Consider the following 14,938-nt stretch of genomic DNA (forward strand, 5'->3'; position numbering starts at 1 on the left):
TAAGATTTACAGCCCCACATATGCTGCAAACTTGTGATGATTACCAATTAAACCTACAATAATGTAAATCTTTCTGCCACCAAATCATATACCACTTGGGCCTAACTGCAAAATAAAAGCCTTTTGTTTGCAGACCTTAAGTACTGCATGTACTGTTTTCCAACGGGGGGGATCCACAAACCTGAGTCACTTCTCCCCCCAACTCATACCTAAGGGTTTGACGTAACACCCACCCAACATGCTTGTGCAAATTTTTTATGACCTCAAGTAAATATGATAGAGCTAGGTCATAAGAACTAGGTCATGCAAAGAAAGCCAGAAATTGTATGGAGTGTTTCTTCTCTAGCACTTTATTAAATATTTTACACTGCATCTATACATTGATCATTTTTCATTACCCAACTAAGCAAAAATAGCAAAGAATAATTTAGTTTAAGAAAGACTATTGTGTTTTTGGTTTAGTTCACAGGTTGATCCTTCAACAACAAATATGAGACTGTATATCTTGGAGACAATGAAATGTAGTTCAACTGTCATATAAACTGGTCATTTAGCCTGGGATGCTGAGCTCTCCCTTACATCACATGCATAATGAGACAACTGAATACATTCTGCATCCTCCTACAAAGTCAATGCAATATTTCTAAGTACTTCTGTAGTAGTTAGACCACATTTTACCAAGATGCTTATGAACTCTTTAAACACTGATGAGGAGCTAGATTTATTCTCCTAACATTCAGCTCTGTTGCAAAGGATCTTGCCTTTTGATAGAAGAAGAGAGACATTTCCCGATCCACAAGGAAGTTATGGTAGATTATTGCAAGTCTTGTGTAAATCTTCAGTTGAGCTTTTTTATTGCCCAGGTCCATGGCAGCAGCAAGTGCCAAATGATAGTAGCCTGCTGCATCAAAGGGATCCTGAAATAAGAGACAGAGAGTACCCTCTATAGTATAACCAGTGTAAGAAGACATCCAAGCTCAATTTATCAGATAGCAAAGGAAAATAATATAGATTCAGAACTTCAGTACGTTTTCCCACATTATTTCATTCTAAATGAAAAAGAACAATGTGGTAAAATCTGATGCTATGAAATACTACTCAATGTTATGATATTCTGCAGAAGTTTTTGGTATTTCTTACCTTGAGGTCATAGAATATAATGTCTCCTAAGATCAAGTACACCTTGACGTAATATAATGTTTCCTCCTCAAACTCCAGGGGAGAGGAACAGAGGGACAAGGCCTTTAAATAAAAGTGCTCAGCTAGTTCACAGTGACCCAAATGATGATGGATGGCAGCCAGCCGATGGTAAGCTATTCGTTCATTTAGCTGATTTCCTAATGAGATAACGCATGAGTCATCATAAAAACAAACAGACAAATTAGTTAAATTGTCTCAAATAAGAAAACATCTATGCTATTTTTTGTTTTATTTCTATATGGTATTTCCTGATCTTTTATTAAATAAAACTAATTTTGTTCAAGAGATACATGGACAAAACACGCCCTTTTAGAAAAAATTCAATTCCTAAATTTCCCACTGTTGGATTTGACAGCATCTGGGATTTTCTTAAGACATAACTACATTGTTCTCTCATGATTAGATATATACATCCTGTGCCTACTTACAAGGAATATGAAAGGTTTATTTTGAAACTAATGAAAGAAAGCAAGCTAATGGGATTAAAGCCTCCATTGCCCCTCTCAGTACATACTTTACATCAAAAAGTATTACAAAGAGATGATCTTAAAACTGATGAAAATGACTTGTCTGTGCTTGTATGGAGTGGCAAGAGTTCTTAATTATTGAAGAGCTCTCAAACTTGAAGAACAGTAATTTTTGAAACTAGCCCTATCATTTTTGATTACTTTATCCTAGGTGCATTCACCAGCAAGGCTCTGAGCAAATTTGAAAGAAGTTTACAACACTCAAAAGCCCCTTAGGACAACATTATTTGTCAGTATTACATCTTAGCTGTTAGAAGCACACTCAGTTTGGACTTGGAATCCCAGATTTAATTGTGTGCTCTACCAAAGGTTTTCCATAGGAACTTGCAGTTACAAAAGGCAGTGATGAAGTTGTGCATGCTTGAATGGAGACAAATAACAATGATTATATTGTTATGAAATCCTGGCAAGAAATCTAACTGAATTCAAAGGAAGAAAATATATTTTAGATATATCAGTCATATTCAGCTGTAATTGAAATTGCCCTTACCTAAATTCACACTGAGCATGAGAGATGCTCTTGCATATTCCAGACTTTCCTCATAAGCCTCCAGATTCACCAGCAATTCCACCAGTTTGTTGCATAATCTGAGTTCGGTGTTTCTGTTCCCAGTCTGAACAGCAAGTGGAAGAGCCCTGTCCTGAAATGCATAACAGCTTAGGTACAACTGAACCCCAAGGTGCTTCCATTTATGCCATGTGAAGCAACTTATAGTTTCATTTTGCACTTTGCTGATTACATATTTTACAGCCAGAAGAAGAGTTGCAACAGGTGGTATCTGTTAACACCATGACAAAGTACTCAGCTACAATAGGTTATAAAGTGGTGAGAGGATCAGCTTTTGCTTCAGCATTTGTGGAACACCTGCTAAGATGGGCGAGTACATAACTATCAATGCAGTAGAAAAACTGCACAAACCCTGTAGAAAGTCACTGCTTTCTCCTTTTCCCAAGTACCATTGAAAAATATGTCTCCAGCAGCTTCAAACAGCTCCATTCCTAAATTTGGATCTCCTGTGTAAAGAGCAGCATCCTGAGCAACCTGAAAAGCAAATAAGGAATGGAGAAAGAAGAAAATGAGTCTGGGAAACTTCTTGGTAATAAATAAACAAACAAACAAATAGATAAATAATTAAATAAATAACAGCAACTGAAAAATATCTTTTTAATGTTTCTCTTCTCATTATAAGATAGGAAAGGCTATATTTGATGAGACCATGCTCTATCTGTTATTGGTACCCTGCTTTTGAGCAGGGCAGTGGCAGCTGCTGAAGTAGGAACACAAGAACCTGGGCACATGCAGTGTTATTGTCTCCCTTTTTCTGGCAATAGTATCCTGCTACCTTTGTCAGCACATAGCACTCTAAAAACTAAAAAGTATTACACTTTAATTAGATCGAACTTATCATAAATATAATTTGTAACTGTAGGTTAGTTATTGCTAACAGTGCTGATTTAAAAGCCTGTGAAGTCAATTCTGTAAATAAATGCAGATCTATCATCATCTTCTGAAACAGATATATGCTACATCAACAAAAAGGTTTTTGTGAAAGGCAGCATGTATCCTCCCCAAAAGCAAGAGTACCAGGATACTTGGTTATCAATAAGACAAGCAGTAGTGAGAAAGCGGACTTTAACATGAAGCAAGATTAAGAATCTTGCTTTGGCTTTGTGATTTTCGTTGTCAAGTTGCATTCAATTAATACAATTTCAGCTCTCTACTTAAGCACAAAGGCAATATGATCCTTGTCCACCTATTTTGGCTTCAAGCACCTAAAAACTCTATTGCTTCACATTATGGAAGCTGTATTTTACATGCAAGTTAAGATATTATGAGTTGCACTAATTACTGGTACAGTGGTCAATCTCTTAGTGGGAAGATTCCTGCTTTGAGACTTTCCTCATAGACAGGAACTGACTGCTCTAAATACAAGGTTCCATACACACACAGCATGGAATACACATGCATGACCCTGTCCCACTCCTCCTCTTGGAGGAAATAAGGCAGATGCAAAAAATCATCCCCCATGCTGATTTGGCTTTTGTACGACAAGGCGACTAACTTGGGATATCAGCTAAAATCACTTCAGAAAAAACAAACAAACACACACACACACACACACACACAGAAACCCCACAGAAACCCTGGCCTATACCACAATCCTTTCTTGTAAACACATTTACTCGGTTTTCCTGGTAAGTATTCAAAAATGCAACTGAATTGAGAAAATAATTCATTAAAGTATCCCCACGTATTGTGTCTCAGTACATTTTTAAACAAGAACTTGATTCCTGTTTTCCTGCTCTGTGGATTTTTTTCAAAACATCTTAACAGGTATCTGACTGTTTTATTTAGAGATCATATTTTGGTACAGCTCAGACACCAGCCAAGACTCAGTTCTTACTATGTCAGGTTCTGTACTAGAAGGGAGCAATTTACCTTAGAATGGGAGAGAAGTATCTTTAACCTGTTTAAAAAGCAAGAAGCTAATTCCCCAGATACATCAGTGATTGACTAGAAGCTATATAGATGACTGTGCATGTAGCATGTATGGTTTGATTGCTGTGGTGCTGTAGAGCTTGTAGAAAATTAAGAAATACACAATTTACAGACACTAAGAAAGGTCACTGCTAAAAATCTTTCCAGAGTCAAGCAACAGATTAAAATAGAGCACCACTAGAAAATTCTGAGACTTTCAGCTGTTAAGCGTTACATAAATGGTGTTACTAGATGTTCAGAACATCAGTTAGCAAAATCTCTGGGATCATTGTATTGAATTACTTATTCTCTTACCATGCCACCTGCACCATGGTTTGTAGGAAAAAAAAATGATGACAACAAGTGCATGCCAGTAAGTGTTGACAACATACCTGAATATAAAGATCCACAAGCTCATTCTGCCTCAGCACATAATATATCTTTCCTGCCCGTAGCCAAGCATATGCTTCTTTCTCTTTTTTCTGGAGATCTATAAATATTCCAAGGCTTCTTTTGGTATATTCCAGAGCTGACCTGTAGGCCCTGAAAGAGGGGAAAACTGCTAATCGCTGCAGGGTTCTTCAGAATTGGGAATGTTTTTCTTCATAACAAAAAACCCTAACACAAAAAATCTCTTTCCTCTATTCAATGCACAATTATAATTTCTTAGCTGTATTCCATTAATAACTAATGAAACTGATCTTCTTCATCTTCCTTTTGTTCTTCCATCTATGTTTCCTGTTAGATTGTTATCACATTATATTATTTCAGGATAGTTTATTTTAGATTCATCATTCCCCTACACCTCAGACTAGTGACATGTTGAAAAAAAAATCTTTCCTCATCTTTAGCTCTTTATCACTATCTTTAATGATTTTTATGCTTTTTTTTTTTTTCCTACAAATCTCAAAGAAATTTTCTATGGAAATATTTTTTTTTCCTAATTATCACCTGGGCCTCAGACTTAAGCACATTTCAAACTAATCAGCATTTGTAGAAAATCTTGGAGGGGGACAGACATGATCAGTTCTATAAGCACCTAAATGATCAGATCACTGGGCAGTGCAATTTTCTAGACATGTAAGAGCACTGTGCTCTTAGAAGAGTGGTCATACTTTTCATCAGACCTGTCAGATTCATCGAGCTTATGGTGCTTTATACCAAACATAGAAGCCCCAGACTTCCTTATCAAATCCTACTCTGTCTCATGATAGACTCACATCACCTTGACCTGTGCATCTTCCTCCAAGCACAAGACACCAAGATATTAAAATATAATATGAACTGCACATTTGCAGTGATTTCTTACATAGTGCATCTTTAGAACAGCCTACTTCAACCTCCAAAAATATCCAAAAAAATCTGGAAATAATATACTCTGTATTTCACACTATCAAGAATTCGGTTCTGTCTCAACAAGGTACCTCATCTGAGGGGAAAAAAGTTACCACTGAATGATTCTTACAGAAATTGAAGAGACCTGTCACTCCTCTTATACCCATGAGAGTAAGAAAGATCCACTAAACAAGCCTGACACTTCATTCTCTTTGTTAACAAGCTTCTAACATGAGGAAAGGCAAGAAGGCAGTTATAGTCCAACTCAGCCCAATTACTGAATGCCACTTTTGTCCCTCCTACAGAGATTTTGCTTTTTCAGCAGGCAGAAGTCTATACCAATCCACAACCCAGCACAACAGCTGCAACTGGTCAGGCCATGTCCCCTGGTATGGGCACAGTAATTTACAATGGAGGCAGCGACACCAAGGATGTCACTATTTTTGTTACTTTGTCATAGACACATATCTGTGTCGGTCAGGACTTAAAGAATACTGTGATACTATAGTCTAATATCATAATGAGTCTGTGCTACTGTTTGTCAGTCTCCTAAGGTTACACAACCAATACTATTTGGGTGCCAGGCTCCTGGGATACATAAATTCCATGTACTATATGCACACAAAGCAGCAGCTTCTCCAGCTGGTTAAATCCCGCAAATTCCAGGTAGTTTGAAATCTAAAGCAGCCCCTTTGTCTTCAGCGTCTCCAAGGGATTTTTCACCAACTATATCATTTAACAGCAGAGAAAAAAAGCAAAATAAATTAGGTGACATATTAAAGCTAAAATAAGCATCTACTCTCCTCCACAAGTGAGGATATTTTTTCCATCCTTAATGAGGCATATCTGAAAACACCCCAATCTGAAGTGACTCCTTGAAGTGAGATATAGTAAGAAAAAACAAACACACACCACCACCACACAAAAAAACCCACACAACACACATCAAAAAAACAAAACCCAAAGCTGCCTTAAAAAATGTTTTTTAAATTGTCTAGAGAAACCTATAAGTTACCCCAACACCTGTTTGTTACTATGAATTGACTGGTGCAGTCTGTTTTTTCAATAAAGCAAAGCAAAATAAAAAAGGAAAATAAGAGCAGCATAGAAACTCAAGACTGAAACTATGTAGTTTTGCACAGTTTGTGTTTAAAAACGTTTAGAAAAAAAAACCACAAAAACCACAAACACACCACACACACCACAAATGATTCCTCAAAGAGAAACACTCACATAGAAACACTTCAATGTCTGACCTCTGACCTGACTGGAATATGCCATTTGGTTTCTAATGGAAAAATTGTCTTGTAAAGAAATCTGTCATCACCAACAAGTCACCTGTGAGCAATAACCCTCCAGCTGCAGCAGTCAAAGAGTTGCATAACATAATTTTTAAACACATTTACATAGATTTTTAAAATAATTCGGCTCTTGGAGTGGTGCTCATCACTGCTGAATATCTTGTCTCCCTTGAGAGATGTTACTTAAAAAAAAAAAACGAAGTCTTCACTAGCACTGTACCCCTCAATTTTAATAAAGTGTATTGGCAAAGCAGAGTGGAGCAAAAAAATTACACAAAAACCACCACAACAAACAAAACCACCACAAAAGTAGTTCAGCTGTTGCAAAAACTGAGGTTCTTCAGCGTGACAGAAAAGTTACAGTCAGAATAAAAGCAAAGTCATTCAACATGTCTTACCTTTCTGTTCCTAAAGACAAATAGAGCTGACTGATTGTTTCCAAAATTTGTCCCTCCAGAACTTTGTTGGACATCTTTCTAGCTAAAGATAGTTGGTATTCATTGTAGATGACACACTGAGCCTCATTGGGAACAACTGTACTGTAGAACTGACAGAGCAGTTTAATTGCTTGTAGTTGACCTAGGAGAATACATTGGAAATACACTAATCTCTATTTTGAAGTCAAAGTTAAATTACTTTTCAAATAATTCTTTCTTATTGTTTCACAAATTCAGCACAGTCAATGAATAACGTTATAAAATCATAACAATAAGATTCCCTCTGCCAGTTTCTTCACCCCCTAAAGTTAACACAGAGGTTACTTCAAATTGTACCTCCAAAATAAAATAAGAAGTCACCTTACCTGTATAAACTGCCTTAATCATGGTAGCAAGAACAAGTAAATATAGCATGAGTCTTCTGAATACAGCTATTTTGTTCAAAAATAATCTAGATTACCAGTTGTTTTCACACCTTTAAACTCGAGTCTAGTGCTGTTTGTACTACCAATGATATCTTAACTACTGTAAGTATTAGTGAACATAGAAATCTCTAGACTTTTTACTAAATAAATGAAGTTTTTCTTAACATTTCATTTTCTCTATTTCTGACAAACCTAAGTATCACCAGAAGAGCAAGCCAATGTCAATTGTTTGTCCACCATTATGGGACAGATGAAAGATTTCAATCACTTCAATAACTATCATGTAACTGGACATAAAATGTTGTTCAAGGAACAACTGCAACATACCTAGGAATGACAATAACATACTTACATAGCAAATGTTACCAAACAGGGTATATTTTGTAACTTTGAGAGAGGAAAAAAAGTACTTACTTTCCAGATGGCTTGTCTCCATTGCAACTAAAAAAGCCCATTCATAATAAAACCTTCCTTTTTCTCTTTGACTTCCACCAACATAGTAACATCCCAGCTGAAGGAGAACTTGGATAAAGTCTTGGCCACAGTCCATACTTGGAAGTTTGGAGAACAGCTTCACTGCCCTGATATAATAATGTTCTGCCAGCTTGCTGGCTGCTACATGCAGGCAGAGAGCCCCAAAATTACCCAAGGCTATCGCTTGGTTATGGGTCATATTGGTCTCTTCTGAAAGACACAGCGCTTTGTAGTAGCTCTCAGCAGCTCCTTTTGTATTGTTGGTTCTTTTCAAAGCAATAGCAAGCATATTATAAGCGATGCCTAGTTGTTGAGGATTGATCCATGAAGAGTCTATAACAGCATTTAAAATGGCTAAAGCCATGTCATATTGTCTGTAAAGAACGTATAACCAAGCAAGTGAAACCAAATAATTAATAGTTTCCTCTGGCTTACAAGAAACAGAGTCCAGTGCTTTCATCATGTAAACAATGGCTTTTTCATACTGTTTGTGGTGGCTGTACAGTTTTGCTAAGCTAAGGCAGATAGTAGTGCGTAGTCCTTGCTGCTCATGAGTAAACACAGAGGAAAGTGCTTGTATGAGGTAAGGTGCAATTTGGCATGGTAGTATTTTCCTGAGTTTTCTCAGACCATAGAGCTTGGGAGCATTTTTGATGACTAAATCAATCCTTTTCAAGGAATCCATTAAAGTCCTGGAGCTCGTGGAAGAGGCAACCTTTATGCAGCTTAACACAATGTGCGGCAAACACTTTTCATTGTAGGACTCTGCCAGTTTGAAATAACTTTCATTCAGTAAGTTGTTTTGTAAACCCAAGTCATCAAGCAACAGTTGAAACCTTTCCAAGAATGGCAGTGCCTCTTCATGCTGTTTGTGTGCACTGTAATGTTTTGCCAGTAGAAAGCATGCCCTTGCCTCTGCTTGTTTGTTCTGGCTCAAAATTGCCCTCTGCAGAGCATACTTTAGAATATCCGACTCCAGATCAGCACTGCAAATGTAGTTGGGAATTCCCATGAGAAGAGATGCAGCCTTGTCAAAAACATGGGCACATTTTTCTTTGTTCTTCTGTGTCAAGTAGATGACTGTCAGATTTGTATAAAGAGCAATTACAAAGTACAAATCACTAAACCCTCCAGCTACTGCTCCCAACGCTTCCTCAAAATATACCCGAGCTTGGGAAAGTTTCAACTTTTTAATGCTGAGCCTACCTAAGAGAAAGCAGAGCCTTGCTAGTGCCCAGGACATACCTGCTTTCTTTGCAGCTTCCCTTGCTAATCTAAAAAAGCTAACCAGATCATCTTCTTCTGAAAACCCATAAAACATGCTATTGATAAATGGATAAGAGAATTCATAGAGGTTTCTGAAGTTTCTATCATACTCTCTCCTATCTAAGAAGAATAACAATGACTCAGAGATATCAGATGCTTGAATATCATTTTGGCAAATGTGGAAGCAAGGTCCTTCAGGTGGAGGAAAGACTTCCATATTTGCAGAGCTAGCAGAATCCTTTCCTTCAGTAGCTGGCTCCTCTGTCTGTGTGGCCTCTAAACTCTTGAAATTCTTCAGGAATTCTTCTATCTTGCCATTCTTGTTAGTGGATCCTGTACCAGAATGTGAACATGGGATTTCTGAAATTCAAGAATAAATTACAGATCACAACTTCATGCATGAATGCACACAAAGATATTTGCTAGACCAACAAAAACATTTATCAGTAGAAGACACTGCAAACACACTGCGCTTTCTTAACAGTATGTCTAAGAGACAAGCCAAAGGTGGGAAATAGATCAAGAAGAATTGGGGAGGAACAAACATAGGCAACTAGCAGAATGGTGATAAATGGGACTTGCCATGTGTCAGCAGCTTGCTGATCAATACACTTTGCCCAGCCAGGCCCTGTGCCTGATCCAACACTAATCCAACTGAAGACCAATATTAATTCAAACTGGTTTGTGTTTGAGTGTATACTTAAAGTACACACAGAGCATATACACCCAGAGAGAACAGATAAATGAGCAAAACCAATGCATACCAATGAATTATAAAATTCAGACTAGCAGGAGAATTAGACTAGTTGGAAAAATCAGACTAGCAGGAGAAGTCCAGAATCTGGGAAGACCCAAGGTCTGAACTGGAGGCTGGATAAAGGGCCCAGGATGAGGGCATGGATACTGGGTGGACTAAGGTCTAAGAGAACTGTCAATTTGAGCATGCATGTGAGCTGAGTAGGGCTGTGCCTTGATAGAAAACTAAGGCAGACAAGCCAGGAGGGTACATAAGACTGAGCTGTTGGAATTGTTGCAGTCTCAAATGGGTGCCTGCAAAGGTCCTGTTCTCCTGTCCATGTTATCTCTGTGCGGCTAGCCACAGCTGTGTAATAAGATTTTATTTTTTGTTGAAATACCAGCCCTGATTCTCTGTATACACAGGTGAACTTTCTCAGAATTAACAAGTTTGTGGTCATTGATCTAAATTCTCCTAGTACTGGCACTGTTGTATCTTACAAATACAAAAAAGACTGACATGCCACCATTTCTTTAGTCCTCCCACTGTTACAGCAAAACCTAGAACAGCAAACAATAAGAGAAGATAGAACGTGAAGAGACATTTGAAAGAGAAAAGCTGGCAAGGACACCAACAATATCAGAATATCACATTAATTTTGTAGAAAAAAAATTGTATGCATATGAAGTATTACCACATTCATGAGCTTTCTGAAGTTCTGGTTCTTCTAATTGATCTGTAAGAAACAAAAAAGCCATGTTAATTATATAGTTCTAGTTCACTTTTAAATATCCTAAAATAAGGCTAATTTTTAGTTTAGAATTATTTATGTCAGAAAAATTGGATGCATCCTGGAAAGTAGAAGAGAATAAATTTCTAAGTCTGACCCAAGTCTAACAGATACTAGGGGCTTATCCTCCTGCTGATACAATTCAGCACTTTCTACATGGTTATCATGCATGTACCACTGCTCAGTGAGGTGGGGAGACATCTGCACACAGCAGCTAGAATAAGAGACAGCCTGTTGTGCATGAGGGATGCATCACTGCTGCATCAAAATACAAGTAGGCAGTGCAGATACAACCATTCCCCACAACCTGCCCCTAAAATGAGGTACCAAAAAGCCCCTAATATTATTTCAATAAGGTTTAGCACTATTTCTGGGGAGGTGAGGAAAAAAAATATTTAGGGTAGTTTGTGTAGATAAGGATGTCAGACCTTTGTGGCAATTCAAACAGCATGCAGATAAAAAAATCCCTGTATTTATCTTTGTTTTTGAATGACATATCTTTAAATTCTGTAGACAGTACTACTATGGTTCTAGTTCTAATCACTCAACATAGCACATCTGTAGAACATTTAAGATTCACTATTTCGTGTGGAAGACATTTCTCAAGGTATTTCAGTTGTCATGCTGCATTTCAGGATTATATTCACTGTCTTTCATACACTAGATGTAGTATAAGTGACACTGAGTGTATGAAGGAAATCTAAAAGTAGAAGCTCACAGAACTAGGTCTATTTATGCTGATGAAAAGCTATTTTACTAGCCTCTGAGAATGATCTCTCACTGACTATTTACTTCTGGATATCCATCTTTAAATGCTTTCCTGACTTTGGTGGACAAATGCCACAGATGTTTACAGCAGTTGTAACTTAATGCTCTAAATGTCTAATTGAGGAAGTATTCATAAGTAAATACTTCTCATTACATTGATGCAGACGGAAGGAATCTAAAACCCATTTACTCCAATCACACAACAAAACATCAAGTGAATACTGAAAACACTTGCTCTGAGTAAGTCAAGTTATATTGATCAATTGTGCAGCTTAAGAGAAAAGTGGTAACAATTAGGCTATTATCTGGGGGAAGTGTGGAAGTAAGTTGGCACTTGTAAAGATTAGGGAGGCAATGAGATACAGGTGAAAAATATGCAACAGGCAAAACCAGCAGTGTGTCCTTTAAACCCGTGAGATTGTTTTAGTACCTAATCAAGGTCTGAGCTTTTGTTCCCAGGCTTTTCTCTTGAGCAAGGAAGGTGAGACATGAAGTCATTTTGCACATTGACACGAGTCGCATTTTGCAGCTCAGGCCTGACATGCCTTAGTTATTGTCCACACACACACACACACACACACCTCGATTTGCAGAATTAAACCAACACACCCAAGTCAAATCTACACACCAGCTCCTTTCAAATTGGAGCCTATGGGCCTGTCTTTTAAGATGGCACTATAACAAAGTTTTTGTATAAAACTTTGTTATATATTTGACAAGCATATGCATCACCACAGAATGGCCTGTGGTGGGATAAATAATTGCTTCTCCTGTTCAGTTCAGGAAGACAATTACATTGTACTACCTTATACTGAGTCTTTAAAGATGAAACTCCAATTACCCCAATTAGTTTACGTAAAGCATGAGCACTTCAAGAAACAGCAGCTGTATCAGAGATTATGCAGCTCAAAGTATGTATTTTTTCTTTGTATGAATAAATTTTGCTATTTTTCTACACCTTTGAAAGTTAAATCAAGCATATAGAGGCATATGTTTGCATTAGCTCTCAATTATTATTATGCCACTTTTCCTAAGATGAATGAGAAGCTGTCAGTATTTGGGTGAACCTACTGCCTCTCATAATGTAATACTCTGACATTTGAAGACATGAAGATCTGTTCAGCTCAGAGTTTTTAAAGTAAAAAGGAATAAAACTCATCCTTACCTATTCGATAAACAGAGCAAATATCTGTGATGGCAGTTTGTTTCAACATATGTATCACTTCTTCCAAATTTTTTTCTTTTGAAAAAAAAGATAGCTCTTCTGCATCAAGAAAATCCAGGTCTTGTGGTCTAAGAACATAAAAAGGAGCAACTTTGAAGGTGTCTGAAAGCAGATTTGGCTTGAGGAATTTGCTGCATCAGTCAAATTGGAGCTTGTTAGAGAAAATATTATATTATTTATATTATAGTTCTCATTGTGTTCAAAATTAGTATCAGTCATTGGGAAACACACATACAAACTGATAATAGCTCTGATTGCAGCTAACAGTTTCTGTTATATCAGAATAAGTTTTATGTCTGTGTCATGGTACAACACTTGAGAGAATTTATTAAAAGCACAATGCTTTAAGGACATTATGATATTGTTTTTCCAATATAAGCTTAAAGTTACACATCAAGTGGACCTGCAAACATTTAATAACTCCTTGTTTCAGTGTGCAAACAGGCCAGACATATTAATAGGAGCGGCATATTTAAAGTGGTGCCAATGCATGCTGAAATGCACACTTTTTACAGCTTTCTTTCTGCATTAAGAGCAATTATTTTTAAGAGTAGCCACATTTGAAAAACAAGTTTAGGCCTATAATTGAGGGTACTAGCAAAAACAGAACTTGGATGCTTTGACACAAATCTTGAAAGACCAGTGAAAATTGAAACTAGTGAATCTTCTGCAACAATGAAACCTCTTTGATCTTGTGATCCAAAAAACAGAGACTGAACCAGGTTTAACAACAACAGCAACCCCTTTTCCCAGTAAGAAACTTAGGTACAGACTGATAACATTTTCCAATGTTTAAGCAGACTTAACAGTCCAGTTTCTTTGCATTTGTTTTAACTGATACACACTATGACAATTCTCATTAAAACAAAACAAAACCAAAAAACACCCTGAGATTAACATTCAGCATTTTAAAGCTCAAGACACTAAGTCTTTTTTTTTTATGAGTTAAATACATTTAAACTTACTTATTTTTAGATAAATCCAGTTTAACATGACTTGTCTTTACAAAACCTATTTGGCCAGTAAACACATGTCTTCCAAGAAACCACTCCATGCATTCAATGAAGTATCCAAGGATCTCAATTTTGTCCCCTTCCTGGAAACTTATCTCTTCCAATGCAATACTTTCATAATTCATCACAGCGAGACAGGATCCCATTGCTGCATAATAAGGAGATAAATAATCTTTGCAGATAAAATAATTTACAGTACAAATACACCTAATAGAATAGCAGCTCATTTAAATAACATATTTAGCAAAATATATTCCTGGAACTCATGAGTTACCCATGCTGATGTTTGAATGGATCTTCTCATCAACTTTCCTGATGGGTTTAGATTCAGTTTTGTATGGTAAATCAATAGAATTAGAATACCCTTTAAGAAACCATCTGAAAGTAGAAGAAGAAGTTAAAGTTAGTGTATTAAAGACTTCATTGAATGTTGTGACAATGATATTTTAAATCCGTTTGAAAACGGATGCACCCCTCCCATAAATATCTTTCCATTTCAGCACTGTGTGTGCACTTCAGACAGAGCTGTATTGAGTAATATCAGTAGTAAAAGAAGTGTTATTTCAGTCAACCAAAACTAACTGCAAAAGTCATGCTATTGCTCCTTGCCCAAGGTCAATAGAAAGCTTTTCAATTACTAAGAGCACCAAGAATAAATGGTTTTCTAGACATTCCTGAAGTGAGTACATTGATAAGTCCACTGATGTAATTTTGGCTTTAGCAATAGCAATTATGAGCTTGTACATGAACTGGAAACAAACTGCATTAAGGAGGTGGATGACTCTTGTCAGTAGCGTTGAGTAAAAATACTGCTGGCCTGTATTTTTCCCACATTTCCGAGTATTATTATCATGAGGAAAAGGTTCTTCACCCAGAGGGTGCTGGAGCACCAGAACAGGCTCCCCAAGGAGGTGTGACAGCCCCAAGCCTGTGTTCGAGAAACAATTGGACAATGCCCTCAG

General features: G+C 37.1%; 1 protein-coding gene across 5 annotated transcripts in view; it reads right to left on the reverse strand.

Moving 5' to 3' along the window:
* Positions 1-327: 327 nt before the first annotated feature.
* Positions 328-14,938, reverse strand: part of SH3TC1 (SH3 domain and tetratricopeptide repeats 1) — a 30,310-nt gene continuing 15,699 nt past the window's right edge. For 3 of the 5 annotated variants that reach the window (XM_065060459.1, XM_065060460.1, XM_065060461.1), the window contains 11 exons: positions 14,251-14,354; positions 13,929-14,124; positions 12,904-13,031; positions 10,875-10,916; positions 8,119-9,804; positions 7,241-7,421; positions 4,599-4,749; positions 2,647-2,769; positions 2,218-2,368; positions 1,141-1,337; positions 328-917 (listed from right to left, as the gene is read on the reverse strand). In XM_065060459.1, coding sequence (XP_064916531.1) covers positions 687-917; positions 1,141-1,337; positions 2,218-2,368; positions 2,647-2,769; positions 4,599-4,749; positions 7,241-7,421; positions 8,119-9,804; positions 10,875-10,916; positions 12,904-13,031; positions 13,929-14,124; positions 14,251-14,354 — 3,190 coding nt within the window. In that variant the 3' untranslated portion in view covers positions 328-686. The remainder of the gene's footprint in view (positions 918-1,140; positions 1,338-2,217; positions 2,369-2,646; positions 2,770-4,598; positions 4,750-7,240; positions 7,422-8,118; positions 9,805-10,874; positions 10,917-12,903; positions 13,032-13,928; positions 14,125-14,250; positions 14,355-14,938) is intronic. The other 2 variants (XR_010472113.1, XR_010472112.1) reach the window with 2 other exon arrangements.

Source organism: Columba livia, chromosome 4 (assembly GCF_036013475.1).
Source record: "Columba livia isolate bColLiv1 breed racing homer chromosome 4, bColLiv1.pat.W.v2, whole genome shotgun sequence".
Taxonomy (NCBI): Eukaryota; Metazoa; Chordata; class Aves; order Columbiformes; family Columbidae; genus Columba; species Columba livia.